The sequence below is a fragment of the Oncorhynchus mykiss genome, chromosome 16, assembly GCF_057628025.1.
Source record: "Oncorhynchus mykiss isolate SJ-2025 chromosome 16, ASM5762802v1, whole genome shotgun sequence".
In the NCBI taxonomy this organism is placed as follows: domain Eukaryota; kingdom Metazoa; phylum Chordata; class Actinopteri; order Salmoniformes; family Salmonidae; genus Oncorhynchus; species Oncorhynchus mykiss.
Genome location: NC_143037.1, coordinates 1,179,620 through 1,199,630, shown reverse-complemented (window position 1 = coordinate 1,199,630; position 20,011 = coordinate 1,179,620). Strand labels below are relative to the sequence as shown.

Below are 20,011 nucleotides of genomic sequence, written 5' to 3'. Positions count from 1 at the left end.
GAAACACAGCCAGTACAGTTTAATACAGCATTCTCCACTTCCTGCTGGCCTCCTGGACAGAAACACAGCCAGTACAGTTTAATACAGCAGTCTCCACTTCCTGCTGGCCTCCTGGAAAGAAACACAGCCAGTACAGTTTAATACAGCATTCTCCACTTCCTGCTGGCGTCCTGGACAGAAACACAGCCAGTACAGTTTAATACAGCATTCTCCACTTCCTGCTGGCCTCCTGGAAAGAAACACAGCCAGTACAGTTTAATACAGCATCCTCCACTTCCTGCTGGCCTCCTGGACAGAAACACAGCCAATACAGTTTAATACATCATTCTCCACTTCCTGCTGGCCTCCTGGACAGAAACACAGCCAGTACAGTTTAATACAGCATTCTCCACTTCCTGCTGGCCTCCTGGACAGAAACACAGCCAGTACAGTTTAATACAGCATTCTCCACTTCCTGCTGGCCTCCTGGACAGAAACACAGCCAGTACAGTTTAATACAGCATTCTCCACTTCCTGCTGGCCTCCTGGATAGAAACACAGCCAGTACAGTTTAATACAGCAGTCTCCACTTCCTGCTGGCGTCCTGGACAGAAACACAGCCAGTACAGTTTAATACAGCATTCTCCACTTCCTTCCGGCCTCCTGGACAGAAACACAGCCAGTACAGTTTAATACAGCATTCTCCACTTCCTGCTGGCGTCCTGGACAGAAACACAGCCAGTACAGTTTAATACAGCATTCTCCACTTCCTGCTGGCCTCCTGGACAGAAACACAGCCAGTACAGTTTAATACAGCATTCTCCACTTCCTGCTGGCCTCCTGGACAGAAACACAGCCAGTACAGTTTAATACAGCAGTCTCCACTTCCTGCTGGCCTCCTGGACAGAAACACAGCCAGTACAGTTTAATACAGCGTTTCCCAAACTCGGTCCTGGGGACCTCAAGGGGGGCACATTGATTATTTAAATCAGCAGTAGTGTAGTGATAGGGCAAAATATGATTAGGACCGTGTTTGGGAAGTGCTGGTTTAATATTCCATTATCAATGTAGTTAAGAACTAGGTTATCACACATTTAGACAATGTTTCATATTATATTGTAGGTGATTGTTGCTACTCCAAAACTGGCACTACCAGAAACCATCGACAAAATTGGAAGGCTCTCAATTAGGAAGATCTGTCTAAAACAGGATGGAGGAAACGACTACTACTAGAACCGTCTACAAATAAGACAAAAGAAGACCAACAGAAAGACGTATAAATTAGGGAGGAGGAATTTACATCAGTCTAAACAGGAAGAAGGAAGGAAATCAGACCAATCAGAGAGACAAGAATAACCTCAGACGGGAAGTGACCTCACCGTTGACATCACCGATTTTGTTGCTCATGGCGTATCGGATCAGCTCGTTGTTGGAGTCGTACATCACAAACACCTGGTCCACACTCAGCATCTGTAGAAGACATACTGTATTAATGCATTCAGTTACATGCATTTGGTTACTAGTATTTTTTTATTTATTTTATTTGACTAGGCAAGTCAGTTAAGAACAAATTCTTATTTTCAATGACGGCCTAGGAACAGTGGGTTAACTGCCTGTTCAGGGGGCAGAACGACAGATTTGTACCTTGTCAGCTCGGGGGTTTGAACTTGCAACCTTTCGGTTACTAGTCCAATGCTCTAACCACTAGGCTACCCTGCCCACCCTCGTATGATTGATTGATTGATTAGTGTGTACCTGTGTGGGCAGCACGGCCCTTGCAGCCTCGTCATTTGGACAGCTCTGGAAGGTGATGGTCTGTCTCCACTGGTAAGTCCTGGTCTCAGCAGAGCCATCATCCAGACTCACAGTGTAGTCCCTTGTAGAGGAAGACGTGATCACTAAACGAGGAGAGAGAGACACCAGGCTCAGAGGAAGATGTGATCACTACAGGAGGAGAGACACCATACTCAGAGGAAGACGTGATCAATACAGGAGGAGAGACACCAGGCTCAGAGGAAGACGTGATCACTACAGGAGGAGAGAGACACCAGACTCAGAGGAAGATGTGATCACTACAGGAGGAGAGACACCAGGCTCAGAGGAAGACGTGATCACTACAGGAGGAGAGAGACACCAGACTCAGAGGAAGACGTGATCACTACAGGAGGAGAGACACCAGGCTCAGAGGAAGATGTGATCACTAAACGAGGAGAGAGAGACACCAGGCTCAGAGGAAGATGTGATCACTACAGGAGGAGAGACACCATACTCAGAGGAAGACGTGATCACTACAGGAGGAGAGACACCAGACTCAGAGGAAGATGTGACCACTACAGGAGGAGAGACACCAGGCTCAGAGGAAGATGTGATCACTACAGGAGGAGAGACACCATACTCAGAGGAAGACGTGATCACTACAGGAGGAGAGAGACACCAGACTCAGAGGAAGACGTGATCACTACAGGAGGAGAGACACCAGGCTCAGAGGAAGATGTGATCACTACAGGAGGAGAGACACCAGACTCAGAGGAAGATGTGACCACTACAGGAGGAGAGACACCAGGCTCAGAGGAAGATGTGATCACTACAGGAGGAGAGACACCATACTCAGAGGAAGATGTGATCACTACAGGAGGAGAGCGACACCAGACTCAGAGGAAGACGTGATCACTACAGGATGAGAGACACCAGGCTCAGAGGAAGACGTGATTACTACAGGAGGAGAGAGACACCAGGCTCAGAGGAAGATGTGATCACTACAGGAGGAGAGAGACACAGAGGAAGATGATCACGTCTTCCTCTGAGCCTGGTGTCTCTCCTCCTGTAGTGATCACATCTTCCTCTGAGCCACATCTTCCTCTGACACCAGACTCAGAGGAAGACGTGATCACTACAGGATGAGAGACACCAGGCTCAGAGGAAGACGTGATTACTACAGGAGGAGAGAGACACCAGGCTCAGAGGAAGATGTGATCATTACAGGAGGAGAGAGACACAGAGGAAGATGATCACGTCTTCCTCTGAGCCTGGTGTCTCTCCTCCTGTAGTGATCACATCTTCCTCTGAGCCACATCTTCCTCTGACACCAGGCTCAGAGGAAGATGTGACCACTACAGGAGGAGAGACACCAGGCTCAGAGGAAGATGTGATCACTACAGGAGGAGAGACACCAGGCTCAGAGGAAGACGTGATCACTACAGGAGGAGAGAGACACCAGGCTGAGATCAGGAGACACACACAACATGATCCTTGATGGGACAGACACAGAGTAAGATAAACACAGCACTGAGCCTATTCATGGGTTGCATGTTTCCTCACAATATTGTTTTGAACGTTAGTTTTGCAATAATGCCATTCTACTCAACGCATCGTCAATGAGCGCTGATGAAGATTTCATCAAAAGTGCATTACAGTGGCTTGGAAATACAATGACATTCAAAAGGAGACTTTTCGTCATAATTTTGATGACACCAGATTGACTTTAGATGCAGTATAACGTTAGCTAGCTAGCTAAGATTAAGGGGAGGCCCTCGGATTTTTAGCTAGCTGACGTTATCATTGCTAGTCATTTTTTACGAACTTTGCTAGCTAATGACAACATTGCCATCAAGTCTATTTTACAATATGATAAGGCTGGCAAAGTAGTTTCCTATTAAATATTTGATTACTTTAGCAATATAATGGTATTTCCAGGCACTATAGTGTAATTTAGACTAAACAGTAGTTAGCCTCTGTCCAGAATGACTGGGTTTATCACCACTGTAGGGCACCACTATGGCACCGCCGGAAGAGGACGGCTTGAGAACGTTCATAACAATGGCAAGACGTGACCTAGTGACGGAGGTGAAACCTATGAATAGATATCTACTTCTATGTTTAGAGCCTGTTAGAATCCTTTATAATCATGTTTATAATCCTGTTTATAATCCTTTAGAATCCTGTTTATAATCCTTTAGAATCCTGTTTAGAATCCTTTAGAATCCTGTTTATAATCCTGTTTATAATCCTTTAGAATCCTGTTTAGAATCATTTAGAATTATGTTTAGAATCCTGTTTAGAATCCTGTTTAGAATCCTTTATAATCCTGTTTATAATCCTTTAGAATCCTGTTTAGAATCCTGTTTAGAAACCTGTTTAGAATCCTTTATAATCCTGTTTAGAATCCTGTTTAGAAACCTGTTTAGAATCCTTTATAATCCTGTTTAGAATCCTTTATAATCCTGTTTATAATCCTGTTTATAATCCTTTAGAATCCTGTTTAGAATCCTGTTTAGAATCCTTTAGAATCCTGTTTAGAATCCTGTTTAGAAACCTGTTTAGAATCCTTTAAAATCCTGTTTAGAATCCTTTATAATCCTGTTTATAATCCTGTTTAGAATCATGTTTAGAATCCTTTAGAATCCTGTTTATTATCCTTTAGAATCCTGTTTAGAATCCTGTTTAGAATCATTTAGAATCCTGTTTAGAATCCTTTAGAATCCTGTTTAGAATCCTTTAGAATCCCGTTTAGAATCCTGTTTAGAAACCTGTTTAGAATCCTTTAAAATCCTGTTTAGAATCCTGTTTAGAATCCTGTTTAGAATCCTGTTTAGAATCCTGTTTAGAATCCTTTAGAATCCTGTTTAGAATCTTTTAGAATCCTGTTTAGAAAACTGTTTAGAATCCTTTAAAATCCCGTTTAGAATCCTTTAAATCCTGTTTAGAATCTTGTTTAGAATCCTGTTTAAAATCCTGTTTAGAATCCTTTATAATCCTGTTTAGAATCCTGTTTAGAATCCTGTTCTTTCCCACAACGCAACACAGAGTGCCTGGACACAGCCCTTAGCCGTGGTATATTAGACATATATCACAAACCCCCGAGGTGCCTTACTGCCATTATAAACTGGTTACCAACGGAATTAAAACAGTAAAAATAAATGTTTTGTCATACCTGTGGCATTCGGTCTAATATACCACGCCTTTCAGTCAATTGACATTCAGGGCTCTTTCCACCCAATTTCTAATATATAATTGGTGGCAGTATTTCTATCTGTGTGATTCAGTGTGTTACTGTTAACTGTAGCCAGGAGACTGGAGAGATAGAGACATCTATTATGATCAGTGTCCTTCTGGAGGGGTTAGGGGTTAGGGGTTAGCGCTTATGGACGTACGGATGGAGCTGTACTGGGAGGGGTTAGGGGTTAGGAGTTAAAGGACTTACGGAGGGAGCTGTACTGGGAGGGGTTAAAGGTTAGGGGTTAGAGGTTAAAGGACTTACGGTTGGAGCTGTACTGGGAGGGGTTAGGGGTTAAAGGACTTACGGTTGGAGCTGTACTGGGAGGGGTTAGGGGTTAAAGGACTTACGGTTGGAGCTGTACTGGGAGGGGTTAGGGGTTAGGGGTTAGAGGTTAAAGGACTTACGGTTGGAGCTGTACTGGGAGGGGTTAGGGGTTAGGGGTTAAAGGACCTACGGTTGGAGCTGTACTGGGAGGGGTTAGGGGTTAGGGGTTAAAAGACTTACGGTTGGAGCTGTACTGGGAGGGGTTAGGGGTTAGGGGTTAGAGGTTAAAGGACTTACGGTTGGAGCTGTACTGGGAGGGGTTAGGGGTTAAAGGACTTACGGTTGGAGCTGTACTGGGAGGGGTTAGGGGTTAGGGGTTAGAGGTTAAAGGACTTACGGTTGGAGCTGTACTGGAAAGGGGTTAGGGGTTAGGGGTTAAAGGACTTACGGTTGGAGCTGTACTGGGAGGGGTTAGGGGTTAAAGGAATTACGGTTGGAGCTGTACTGGGAGGGGTTAGAGGTTAGGGGTTAGAGGTTAAAGGACTTACGGTTGGAGCTGTACTGGGAGGGGTTAGGGGTTAGAGGTTAGGGGTTAGAGGTTAAAGGACTTACGGTTGGAGCTGTACTGGGAGGGGTTAGGGGTTAGGGGTTAGAGAACTTATGGTTGGAGCTGTACTGGGAGGGGTTAGAGGTTAGAGGTTAAAGGACTTACGGTTGGAGCTGTGTTGGGAGGGGTTAGGGGTTAGAGGTTAAAGAACTTACGGTTGGAGCTGTACTGAGAGGGGTTAGGGGTTAGAGGTTAGGGGTTAAAGGACTTACGGTTGGAGCTGTACTGAGAGGGGTTAGGGGTTAGAGGTTAAAGAACTTACGGTTGGAGCTGTACTGGTAGATCTCAGAGTAGGGTTCTATCTGGACAGTGGATCCTCGGAGGACTTCGGGGACACGTCCCTCCAGAGTGGTACTGACCACCAGGTGATCATGCTCATCTATTCCACTGAACACCTGTTTGATGGTCAGCTTCTCCTGGGCTGGTAGGAAGGTCACCTCAGCCTGACACGTAAACTCACCACCTGGAGAGGAGACATTTTCATTTCATTGATTCACATTGCCAGCATAGTCCACTCAGTAACAGCAACAATTGCCACCGTTTTCCAGAGAGTCCTGGGTTCTGACACACGCACGCACGCACGCACGCACGCACACACACACACACACACACACACACACACACACACACACACACACACACACACAGCGAGAGGTCATGGTTAAGGCAAACATGCCTGGCCTGGACTGAACATTGGTCGTCTCTAACACTCTCTGCTCTGAGGTAATGTGAGGAGAATGTGGTGGGAGATATCTAGAAGACAGCTGGCCGTTTCCTGGGTGTGTGTGTGTGTGTGTGTGTGTGCCTGGCCTGACTAAGTGGTATTGCAGCTGCAGCATAACCCAGCAGCTGTGAATCACGTCAAGACTAGAAACCCCAGACTTCCTGTATATGAAATACAATGACAAGTAAGAACACTGTGTAAAAGGCCAGGAAGTTCTTATTGTAATGTACAGTCTGACCTTCAGCTTGTCAACTAATCATGAAGCCCTTGGTGAATCAGGTGAGTTAGTTACAACAACGTTGTTAAATGTGAAATGTCTGGGGATCCCTTGAGGAGAGGTTTGAAAACCTTAGCTTATTAATCAAGAGCACAAAATTATAGGACAATTCGCCAAGGTAGACGTGGTTCACCGATGATGCTGAATCCGTTCTTGTATCCAGGCTGCTCCAGGGCAAAGGCCCATCCGATGACTCCTCCCAGGGCTGACAGGGGCTGGAGGGAGGGGCCTAGCCTGGCAGGGATGGTGCTGATGGCCACGTATGCTCGCCCGTCATTGGCTACCACGTACGAGTGCAGGTCGTTGCTGTTGAACTCGACGGGAGACGGAGAGTTGCCCACGTACACCCTGCCATTCACCTTGCCGTTCATCCTCTGGGGCTTACCTGATAAAATGAAGAAGAAGAAGATTACTGTCTATTGTCACAGATGTTACGTATCCACTGTGGCTTCCCTGAAAGACAAAACAGCAACAAATCTGGGAAGAGTCGCTCTTACGCGGTTGTCTGATAGACAGAGGTCGACTTTGTCATTTTTGTAGCTAGCTAACGTTATCTGAAATGACTGGCTAGTTAACATTTAATTGACAAGCTAGCAATGAGTTGCCACATCTCAAAGAACCACAGCAACAGTTACCGCTCACATGTCAGCCATTTAGCCGACTCTCTATCACCAGAGGGACTAACAGTATCACAATCACGATCGTTGCCACGCCTGATAGATATTCAACTTGATCATTTGTTGAGTGATAATTTCGTTTTGGTTCAAAAAGTAGAAAAATAAGTAGCTATGGAGTTATGAAAATTGGAGACTTACCCTCTGACACACACTGTATTCCGTTGCCATAGTAGCCGGGCCGGCAGTGACAACAGTAACCGCTGGCGTAATCTTTACAGTCGGCGAAGGTGGAACACTTATTTCTGTTGTTGGCACATGTCTCAGAGTTGTAGGAGAACACTGTAAAACGAGAAGACGACAGTAAGGTTAGTAAGGTCAAACATCAGAAGGACCTAGTCGGGTCATGGTAAGGTTAGCACATCAAACATCAGAAGGACCTAGTCGGGTCATGGTAAGGTTAGCACATCAAACATCAGAAGGACCTGGTCGGGTCACGGTAAGGTTAGCACATCAAATATCAGAAGGACCTGGTCGGGTCACGGTAAGGTTAGCACATCAAACATCAGAAGGACCTGGTCGGGTCACGGTAAGGTTAGCACATCAAACATCAGAAGGACCTGGTCGGGTCACGGTAAGGTTAGCACATCAAACATCAGAAGGACCTGGTCGGGTCACGGTAAGGTTAGCACATCAAACATTAAAAGGACCTGGTCGCAATGTTCTTGCATTTCAAACAAAGTTTTAGAATTAAAAAATAATTATAATCTAGAATAAAGAAGTTATACATTTTAAATCAAAGTTTTAGTATTTAAAACACAGTTCTAGAATTTAAATGAAAGTTCTAGAATTTAAAATACATTTCTAGAATTCAAAGTAAAGTTATTTTTCCCATGCTACCAAACAATGTGAACCCACCATCCACGTTGATGTCTCCATCATCTACTACCACCACCTGAGGCTGGTACTGGACCGTGTGGACTGTGAACTGGCCCCCGTGGTGAGGTCCCTGGTGAGGCTGCTCCTTGCGATACACCTCCTCCTCCGGTTCGTAGGGAGAATACGTCACTTGTTGCCCTCCTCCCGGATACCTCTTTGAGGTAGCCTCCTCCGAGACCCTTGACTCCAGGCCTGTGTCTGGGGGCAGGTCTGTCACCTCTCCTGGGGCCACACTGGTGAAGTAAGGGGAAGTCCCAATCTCGTACACCCACACACCTCGCTTACCTGAGTTGGTCTCCCTGGAGATAGATAAAGCAGGAGGAGTGATCACGAGAGGAACTGCCAAAAGGAATGGCCTTATCCTGCAGTATTATCTCTGTACTTCTGTGGGAAACCAAACATGACCTCCCTCACAGACATTGGTGGAACAAAGAGGGGCAGCAGGGAGCCTAGTGGTTAGAGTGTTGGACTAGTAACCAGAAAGTTGCAAGATCGAATCCCTGAGCTGACGAGGTAAAAATCTGTTGTTCTGCCCCTGAACAAGGCAGTTCCCCGGTAGGACCATAAGAGTTGGCAAGACAGCACAAACATATCTAGGACCAGGATACCTAGTTTCTTCAGAGACAAGGCATCACAACATACTCTGCAAGAGCCTGACTCAGTTACACCAGCTCTGTCAGGAGGAATGGGCCAAAATTCACCCAACTTATTGTGGGAAGCTTGTGGAAGGCTACCCGAAACGTTTGACCCAAGTTAAACAATTTAAAAGGCAATGCTACCAAATACTAATTGAGTGTATGTAAACTTCTGACCCACTTGGAATTGTGATGAAAGAAATAGAAGCTGAAATAAATGATTATATCTACTATTATGCTGACATTTCAAATTCTTAAAATAAAGTGGTGATCCTAACTGACCTAAGACAGGGAATTTTTACTAGGATTAAATGTCAGGAATTGTGAACAACTGAGTTTAAATGTATTTGGCTAAGGTGTATGTAAACTTCCGACTTCAACTGTATGTATTCACCCCCTTTGCTATGAAGCCCCTAAATAAGATCTGTTGCAACCAATTACCTTCAGAAGTCACATAATTAGTTAAATAAAGTCCACCTATTGGGCAATCTAAGTGTCACATGATCCGTCACACGATCTCAGTATATATACACCTGTTCTGAAAGGCCCCAGAGTCTGCAACACCACTAAGCAAGGGGCACCACCAAGCAAGCGGCACCATGAAGACCAAGGAGCTCTCCAAACAGGTCAGGGACAAAGTTGTGGAGACGTACAGATCAGGGTTGGGTTATAAACAACCATCAGAAACTTTGAACATCCCCACAAAGCACCATTAAATCCATTATAAAGAAAATGGAAAGAATATGGCACCACAACAAACCTGCCAAGAGAGGGCCGCCCACCAAAACCTACGGCCCAGGCAAGGAGGGCATTAAATCAGAGAGGCAACAAAGAGACCAATGATAACCCTGAAGGAGCTGCAAAGCTCCACAGCGGAGATTGGAGTATCTGTCCGTAGGACCACTTTAAGGCGTACACTCCACAGAGCTGGGCTTTACCGAAGAGTGGCCAGAGAAAAATAAGTAAACATGTTTGGTGTTCACCAAAAGGCATGTGGGAGACTCCCCAAATATATGGAAGAAGGTACTCTGGTCAGATGAGACTAAAATTGAGCTTTTTGCCCGTCAAGGAAAACGCTATGTCTGGCGCAAACCCAACACCTCTCATCATCTCGAGAACACCATCCCACAGTGAAGCATTGTGGTGGCAGCATCATGCTGTGGGGATGTTTTCATTGGCAGGGACTGGGAAACTGGTCAGAATTGGAGGAATTTTGGATGGCGCTAAATACAGGGAAATTCTTGAGGGAAACCTGTTTGTCTTCCAGAGATTTGAGACTGGGACGGAGGTTCACCTTCCAGCAGGACAATGACCATAAGCATACTGCTAAAGCCACACTTGAGTGGTTTAAGGGTAAACATTTCTTGGAATGGCCTAGTCAGACCTCAATCCAATTGAGAATCTGTGGTATGACTTAACATTTCTGTACACCAGTGGAACCCATCCAACTTGAAGGAGCTGGATCAGTTTTGACTTGAAGAATGGGCAAAAATCCCAGTGGCTAGATGTGCCAAGCTTATAGAGATATACCCCAAGAGACTTGCAGCTGTAATTGCTACAAAAGGTGGCTCTACAAAGTATTGACTTTAGGGGGGGGGGGGGGGGAAATAGTTATGTATACTTAAGTTTTCTGTTTTTTTGTCTTATTTGTTTCACAATAAAAAATATGTTGCATCTTCAAAGTGGTAGGCATGTTGTGTAAATCAAATGATACAACCCCCCCAAAATCCATTTTAATTCCAGGTTGTAAGGCAACAAAATAGGAAAAATGCCAAGAGGGGTGATTACTTTTGAAAGCCACTGTAGGTCTCAATATGTCTGCCCTGGTATTTTTGAAATAAAAATACCAGTACTTACTCTGCTAGCGCCCTGACAGAGGTCTCCCTCTCGGTGGTGATGCGGTAGTACGGTCCCTGTCGGGTGCTGAACACCAGGTAGTTGACCAGCCCTTTACTGAAGCCCGCCTGCATGGCCTGACTACTGCCTCCTACAGCTGTGGAGGCAAACTGCATCCCCTTCCTGGGGTAAAGCAGGATGGCATAGGAGGTCGTCTCAGCTGACGCTATCACCAGCTGGAAGCTATTCCTCTGTTGAAAGAGAGGTTACAAGAGAGAGTTACAACACGGTTACATTGTTAAGATTCAGACACAAGAATGTCACTCACAGCTTCTGCCTGCTCTTTGGTGTCCAGGTCGGGCTACTCTAAAACATTTTGTAACCTCTCTTTCCACATTAATACATTAACTTGATTGACTGGTATTTCTGATCTCACCTGTTTCTCCAGTCCGTCTCCTCTGCTGTGGTCATGGTGTTGCCTGGAAGCCACATCTACCCAGGTGACGACCACCGCGTGTTCCGGCTCCACCTAGTCAACACAAGTAACAGCTACTTTAATTCATTCAGTGCTTAGACTAACCGTATGTATTTTGTTTAGCGTTTTAGTGAAATATTTTTACAATGTAAATTGTACTCGCAGCTTATTGCCGGTTGTACAATGTCTTGGTTAAAGTAAAACAAATTTTCCATCTCTCTCTCTCTCACCTCATCGTCTTCTGGAAAAGCCCTGTTAATCTGCTCTGCAGCCTGCCGCAGGGTGGCTGGGCTGGCATCCTGACGGTAGTACACCTTACCCACGCCGTCACCAGTATCCAGGTCGCCGTGCAGGGCCGCGATCATGCCGAACCCGGCGGGCATCTTACCAAGGTATGTGGACTCAGCACTGGGCTGTGCCATGGCAACGAACCCATTGGTGTTGATCTGAAATGTAGAACAAACACAAACTGTCAATAATCAGCAACAACACGGGTTGACTGACATAGTCAGACAGGGTCTGCATCAGGACATAGAGAGACTAAAAGCCCACATAGTCAGACAGGGTCTGCATCAGGACATAGAGAGACTAACAGCCCACATAGTCAGACAGGGTCTGCATCAGGACATAGAGAGACTAACAGCCCACATAGTCAGACAGGGTCTGCATCGGGACATAGAGAGACTAACATCCCACATAGTCAGACAGGGTCTGCATCAGGACACCGAGAGACTAACAGCCCACATAGTCAGACCGGGTCTGCATCAGGACACAGAGAGGCTAACAGCCGACATGCAACAGGATAGGCCAATAACCCAGGCTAACAACAGCAGAGGGTCTGCAGCAGGCCTTGACCTGGCTGAACTAGAACAGTGCAGCCTACAGTATAATACTATGAATGCTCCCCATTGTCAGACTATGAATGCCCTCCCATGTCAGACTATGAATGCCCTCCCATGTCAGACTATGAATGCCCCCCCATGTCAGACTATGAATGCCCTCCCATGTCAGACTATGAATGCACTCCCATGTCATACTATGAATGCACTCCCATGTCATACTATGAATGCACTCCCATGTCATACTATGAATGCACTCCCATGTCAGACTATGAATCACCCCCATGTCAGACTATGAATGCCCCCCCCGTCAGACTATGAATGCCCCCCCCGTCAGACTATGAATGCCCCCCCCGGTTCGGACTATGAATACCCCCCATGTCATACTATGAATGCCCCCCCCGGTTCGGACTATGAATACCCCCCATGTCATACTATGAATGCCACCCCCCCGGTTCGGACTATGAATACCCCCCATGTCATACTATGAATGCCTCCCCCCGGTTCGGACTATGAATACCCCCGATGTCATACTATGAATGCCCCCCCATGTCAGACTATGAATACCCCCCCATGTCATACTATGAATGCCCCCCCATGTCATACTATGAATGCCCCCCCATGTCAGACTATGAATACCCCCATGTCAGACTATGAATACCCCCATGTCAGACTATGAATACCCCCATGTCAGACTATGAATACCCCCATGTCATACTATGAATGCCCCCTCCATGTCATACTATGAATGCCCCCCATGTCAGACAATGAATGCCCCCCCATGTCAGACTATGAATGCCACCCCCATGTCAGACTATGAATGCCCCCCCATGTCAGACTATGAATGCCCTCCCATGTCATACTATGAATGCCCCCCCATGTCAGACTATGAATGCCCTCCCATGTCAGACTATGAATACCCCCATGTCATACTATGAATGCCCCCTCCATGTCATACTATGAATGCCCCCCATGTCAGACAATGAATGCCCCCCCATGTCAGACTATGAATGCCACCCCCATGTCAGACTATGAATGCCCCCCCATGTCAGAATATGAATGCCCTCCCATGTCATACTATGAATGCCCCCCCATGTCAGACTATGAATGCCCTCCCATGTCAGACTATGAATGCCCCCCCATGTCAGACTATGAATGCCCTCCCCGTCAGACTATGAATGCCCCCCCATCAGACTATGAATGCCCTCCCCCCATCAGACTATGAATGCCCTCCCATGTCAAACTATGAATGCCCCCCCATCAGACTATGAATGCCCGCCCCGTCAGTCTATGAATGCCCCCCCCATCAGACTATGAATGCCCCCCCCATCAGACTATGAATGCCCCCCCATCAGACTATGAATGCCCCCCCCATCAGACTATCAATGCCCCCCCCATCAGACTATGAATGCCCCCCCCATCAGACTATGAATGCCCCGCCCCCATCAGACTATGAATGCCCCCACCCCATCAGACTATGAATGCCCCCCCCATCAGACTATGAATGCCCCCCCCTATCAGACTATGAATGCCCTCCCCGTCAGACTATGAATGCCCCCCCCATCAGACTATGAATGCCCCCCCATCAGACTATGAATGCCCCCCCCCATCAGACTATGAATGCCACCCCCATCAGACTATGAATGCCCCCCCCATCAGACTATGAATTCCCCCCCCCATCAGACTATGAATGCCCCCCCCCATCAGACTATGAATGCCCTCCCATGTCATACTATACAGCTCTTTATTCTCCCAGGGTTCTGCTCTTTATTCTCCCAGGGTTCAGCTCTTTATTCTCCCAGGGTTCTGCTCTACAGCTCTTTATTCTCCCAGGGTTCTGTTCTACAGCTCTTTATTCTCCCAGGGTTCAGCTCTTTATTCTCCCAGGGTTCTGCTCTACAGCTCTTTATTCTCCCAGGGTTCTGCTCTACAGCTCTTTATTCTCGCAGGGTTCTGCTCTACAGCTCTTTATTCTCCCAGGGTTCTGATCTTTATTCTCCCAGGGTTCTGTTCTATAGCTCTTTATTCTCCCAGGGTTCTGCTCTACAGCTCTTTATTCTCCCAGGGTTCTGCTCTACAGCTCTTTATTCTCCCAGGGTTCTGCTCTACAGTTCTTTATTCTCCCAGGGTTCTGATCTTTATTCTCCCAGGGTTCTGTTCTATAGCTCTTTATTCTCCCAGGGTTCTGCTCTACAGCTCTTTATTCTCCCAGGGTTCTGCTCTACAGCTCTTTATTCTCCCATGGTTCTGATCTTTATTCTCCCAGGGTTCTGTTCTATAGCTCTTTATTCTCCCAGGGTTCTGCTCTACAGCTCTTTATTCTCCCAGGGTTCTGCTCTACAGCTCTTTATTCTCCCAGGGTTCTGCTCTACAGCTCTTTATTCTCCCAGGGTTCTGCTCTTTATTCTCCCAGGGTTCTGCTCTACAGCTCTTTATTCTCCCAGGGTTCTGCTCTTTATTCTCCCAGGGTTCTGTTCTATAGCTCTTTATTCTCCCAGGGTTCAGCTCTTTATTCTCCCAGGGTTCTGATATAGACGGGCTGTGTGGACCATGGTTCTGATATGTACAGGCTATGTGGACCATAGTTCTGATGTGGAGGGGCTGTGTGGAGCATGGTTCTGATGTGGACGGGCTGTGTGGACCATGGTTCTGATGTGGACGGGCTGTGTGGACCATGGTTCTGATGTGGAGGGGCTGTGTGGAGCATGGTTCTGATGTGGACGGGCTGTGTGGACCATGGTTCTGATGTGGAGGGGCTGTGTGGACCATGGTTCTGATGTGGAGGGGCTGTGTGGACCATGGTTCTGATGTGGAGGGGCTGTGTGGACCATGGTTCTGATGTGGACGGGCTGTGTGGACCATGGTTCTGATGTGGAGGGGCTGTGTGGACCATGGTTCTGATGTGGAGGGGCTGTGTGGACCATGGTTCTGATGTGGAGGGGCTGTGTGGACCATAGTTCTGATGTGGAGGGGCTGTGTGGACCATGGTTCTGATGTGGAGGGGCTGTGTGGACCATAGTTCTGATGTGGAGGGGCTGTGTGGACCATGGTTCTGATGTGGAGGGGCTGTGTGGACCATGGTTCTGATGTGGAGGGGCTGTGTGGACCATGGTTCTGATGTGGAGGGGCTGTGTGGACCATAGTTCTGATGTGGAGGGGCTGTGTGGACCATAGTTCTGATGTGGAGGGGCTGTGTGGACCATGGTTCTGATGTGGAGGGGCTGTGTGGACCATGGTTCTGATGTGGAGGGGCTGTGTGGACCATGGTTCTGATGTGGAGGGGCTATCAGAGTCCACTCCAGGGTTGGGGGAGCTGAGGTTATTATGTCCTAATAACAGGAGCTTTGACCAGAGTGAACAGGAGAGACAACAGTTCTAATACTGGTGCAGGACATGGTGGGGGTGGAGACAGTTATAACACACAGGGCCGGCCCTAGCCTTTTGGGGTCCGTAAGGCAGATTTGGTTGGGGGGCCCACACACGTTGCAGGCTAAATGCTATTGTTATTGTCAATTTTATGCAATATTTTGCAATGGGGCGCAGGGAAAATATTGCAGTTTTAAAGCTCCAATGCAGCCGCTTTATCCCAATATCAAATTATTACTGAGCAACAATATGTACCTTACTGTGACTGTTTAACATTAGAATGGTCAACAACAACGGAGCTCACAGAAAGGACATGAGATCAGTTGGAGAACAAGCAAGGAATCTACAGTTGAAGTCAGAAGTTTACATAAACCTTAGCCAAATACATTTAAACTCAGTTTTTCACAATTCCTGACATTTAATCCTAGTAAGGATCACCACTTTATTTTAAGAATGTGAAATGTCAGAATAATAGTAGGGAGAATGATTTATGTCAGCTTTTATTTATTTCATCACATTCCCAGTGGGTCAGAAGTTTACATACACACAATTAGTATTTGGCAGAATTGCCTTTAAATTGTTTAACTTGGGTCAAAGATTTTGGGTAGCCTTCCACAAGCTTCCCACAATAAGTTGGGTGAATTTTGGCCCATTCCTCCTGACAGAGCTGGTGTAACTGAATCAGGTTTGTAGGCCTCCTAGCTTGCACACACTTTTTCAGATCTGCCCACACATGTTCTATAGGATTGAGGTCAGGGCTTTGTGAGGGCCACTCATTTACCTTGACTTTGTTGTCCTTAAGCCATTTTGCCACAACTTTGGAAGTATGCTTGGGGTCATTGTCTATTTGGAAGACCCATTTGCAACCAAGCTTTAACTTCCTGACTGATGTCTTGAGATGTTGCTACAATATATCCACATAATTTTCTTGCCTCATGATGCCATCTATTTTGTGAAGTACACCAGTCCCTCCTGCAGCAAAGCACCCCCCACAACATGATGCTGCCACCCCCGTGCTTCACGATTGGGATGGTGTTCTTCAGCATGCAAGCCTCCCCCTTTTTCCTCCAAACATAACGATGGTCATTATGGCCAAACAGTTCTCTTTTTGTTTCATCAGACCAGAGGACATTTCTCCAAAAAGTATGATCTTTGACCCCATGTGCAGTTGCAAACCGTAGTCTGGCTTTTTTATGACGGTTTTGGAGCAGTGGCTTCTTCCTTGCTGAGTGGCCTTTCAGGTTATGTAGATAGAGGACTTGTTTTACTATGGCAGTATGACAGCTGTGTGGTCCCATGGAGTTTATACTTGCGTACTATTGTTTGTACAGGGACACCTCCAATTGACTCAAATGATGTCAATTAGCCTATCAGAAGCTTCTTAAGCCATGACATCATTTTCTGGAATTTTCCAAGCTGTTTAAAGGCACAGTCAACTTAGAGTATGTAAACTTCTGACCCACTGGAATTGTGATACAGTGAATTATAAGTGAAATAATCTGTCTGTAAACAATTGTTGGAAAAACTACTTGTGTCATGCACAAATTAGATAACTGACTTGCCAAAACTATAGTTTGTTAACAAGAAATTTGTGGAGTGGTTGAAAAACAAGTTTTAATGACTCCAACCTAAGTGTATGTAAACTTGTTTTAATGACTCCAACCTAAATGGATGTAAACTAGTTTTAATGACTCCAACCTAAGTGTATGTAAACTAGTTTTAATGACTCCAACCTAAGTGGATGTAAACTTGTTTTAATGACTCCAACCTAAGTGGATGTAAACTAGTTTTAATGACTCCAACCTAAGTGTATGTAAACTAGTTTTAATGACTCCAACCTGAGTGTCTGTAAACTAGTTTTAATGACTCCAACCTGAGTGTATGTAAACTAGTTTTAATGACTCCAACCTAAGTGTATGTAAACTAGTTTTAATGACTCCAACCTAAGTGTCTGTAAACTAATTTTAATGACTCCAACCTAAGTGTATGTAAACTAGTTTTAATGACTCCAACCTAAGTGGATGTAAACTAGTTTTAATGACTCCAACCTAAGTGTATGTAAACTAGTTTTAATGACTCCAACCTAAGTGTATGTAAACTAGTTTTAATGACTCCAACCTAAGTGGATGTAAACTTCCAACTTCAACTGTATCTTTGTTTATGTTCAATCATGTGTCTAAATAGTGAATCTGGAGCCAATCTGATATATGGTTCATGAGGAGAAGAAGATTCCAGATGGTTCAGAGTATTTTCACGTTACATTATAATGAGTTAATAGTTTCCTTGTTTTGATATCAATACCACAGTCAGTGACGTTCATTTAAGGGACGTCCATGAATGACTTCCATGGGGCTGTAGTGGAGCAGGTTGAGAGCTTCCAGTTCCTTGGTGACCACACCACCAACAAACCATTATGGTCCAAACACACCAAGACAGTCGTGAAGAGGCATGAAAAAGCCTGTTCCCCCTCAGGCGACGGAAAAGATTTGGCATAATTCCTCAGATCCTCAAAAAGTTATACAGCTGCAACATCGAGAGCATCCTGACTGGTTGCATCACTGTTTGGTACGGCAATTGCTCGGCCTCTGACCGCTAGGCACTACAGAGAGTAGTGCGTACGGCTCAGTACATCGCTGGGGATAAGCTTCCTGCCATCCAAGAACTCTACACCAGGCAGTGTCAGAGGAAGGCCCTAAAAATTGTCAAAGACTCCAGCCACCCCAGTCAAAGACTGTTCTCTCTGCTACAGCACAGAAATCGGTACTGGAGTGCCAAGTCTAGGTCTAAAAGGCTTCTTAACAGCTTCTACCCCCAAGCCAAAAGACTGCTGAACACCATAAGACTGCTGAACACCATAAAACTGCTGAACACCATAAAACTGCTGAACACCATAAGACTGCTGAACACCATAAGACTGCTGAACACCATAAGACTGCTGAACACCATAAGACTGCTGAACACCATAAGACTGCTGAACACCATAAGACTGCACGGACTATTTGCATTGACCCCTCCCACCCCATTTTTTTACGCTGACCGAGGACCTCAAGCGGCCGAGGACCCCTAGAGGCCGAGTACCCCTAGAGACCGAGGACCTCAAGTGACTGAGGACACCTAGAGGCCGAGTACCCCTAGCGGCCCGAAGACCCCCAGTTACCGAGGACCCCTCGAGACCGAGGACCCCTAGAGACCGCTTCTGTTGCTTATGCTTAGGGCCGGCCCTGCACACACACACACACACAAACACACACACACACACTGGGCACATGGTGTTAAAATTAGAGCAGTGTTTTGACCCAGAATGACTTCAGATAGAGCTGGATACACTCTGTATTTCCACTGAGGGGGTGTCTCATGGCTAAGAGAGAGAGAGGGTGGAGGGGGTGTCTCATGGCTAAGAGAGAGAGAGTGTGGAGGGGGTGTCTCATGGCTGAGAGAGAGAGAGGGTGGAGGGGGTGTCTCATGGCTGAGAGAGAGAGAGTATGTGTGTGTATGTGTGGAGGGGGTGTCTCATGGCTGAGAGAGAGAGTAGAGGGGGTGTCTCATGGCTAAGAGAGAGAGAGTAGAGGGGGTGTCTCATGGCTAAGAGAGAGAGAGGGTGGAGGGGGTGTCTCATGGCTGAGAGAGAGAGAGTGGAGGGGGTGTCTCATGGCTGAGAGAGAGAGAGTGTGGAGGGGGTGTCTCATGGCTGAGAGAGAGAGAGTGTGGAGGGGGTGTCTCATGGCTAAGAGAGAGAGAGTAGAGGGGGTGTCTCATGGCTAAGAGAGAGAGAGGGTGGAGGGGGTGTCTCATGGCTGAGAGAGAGAGAGTGTGGAGGGGGTGTCTCATGGCTGAGAGAGAGAGAGTGTGGAGGGGGTGTCTCATGGCTAAGAGAGACAGAGTAGAGGGGGTGTCTCATGGCTAAGAGAGAGAGAGGGTGGAGGGGGTGTCTCATGGCTAAGAGAGAGAGAGGGTGGAGGGGGTGTCTCATGGCTGAGAGAGAGAGAGTGTGGAGGGGGTGTCTCATGGCTGAGAGAGAGAGAGTGTGGAGGGGGTGTCTCATGGCTAAGAGAGAGAGAGTGTGGAGGGGGTGTCTCATGGCTGAGAGAGAGAGAGGGTGGAGGGGGTGTCTCATGGCTGAGAGAGAGAGAGTGTGTGTGTATGTGTGGAGGGGGTGTCTCATGGCTAAGAGAGAGAGAGTGTGGAGGGGGTGTCTCATGGCTAAGAGAGAGAGAGGGTGGAGGGGGTGTCTCATGGCTGAGAGAGAGAGTGTGTGTGTGTATGTGTGGAGGGGGTGTCTCATGGCTGAGAGAGTGTGTGTGGAGGGGGTGTCACATGGCTGAGAGAGAGAGTGTGTGTGTGTGTATGTGTGGAGGGGGTGTCTCATGGCTAAGAGAGAGAGAGTGTGGAGGGGGTGTCTCATGGCTGAGAGAGAGAGTGTGTGTGTGTATGTGTGGAGGGGGTGTCTCATGGCTAAGAGA

The 20,011-nt window shown here is 46.7% G+C and overlaps 1 protein-coding gene across 4 annotated transcripts in view; it reads right to left on the bottom strand.

The window, feature by feature from the left end:
• nid1a (nidogen 1a) overlaps positions 1-20,011 on the bottom strand; it is a 69,154-nt gene that overhangs the window by 45,783 nt on the left and 3,360 nt on the right. For all 4 annotated transcript variants that reach the window (XM_090201707.1, XM_090201708.1, XM_090201709.1 and 1 more), the window contains exons 2-10: positions 11,577-11,792; positions 11,308-11,400; positions 10,893-11,122; positions 8,380-8,699; positions 7,663-7,803; positions 6,981-7,232; positions 6,109-6,309; positions 1,735-1,877; positions 1,359-1,449 (exon numbers count right to left, since the gene is read on the bottom strand). In XM_090201707.1, the coding sequence (XP_090057833.1) occupies positions 1,359-1,449; positions 1,735-1,877; positions 6,109-6,309; positions 6,981-7,232; positions 7,663-7,803; positions 8,380-8,699; positions 10,893-11,122; positions 11,308-11,400; positions 11,577-11,792 (1,687 nt within the window). The remainder of the gene's footprint in view (positions 1-1,358; positions 1,450-1,734; positions 1,878-6,108; positions 6,310-6,980; positions 7,233-7,662; positions 7,804-8,379; positions 8,700-10,892; positions 11,123-11,307; positions 11,401-11,576; positions 11,793-20,011) is intronic.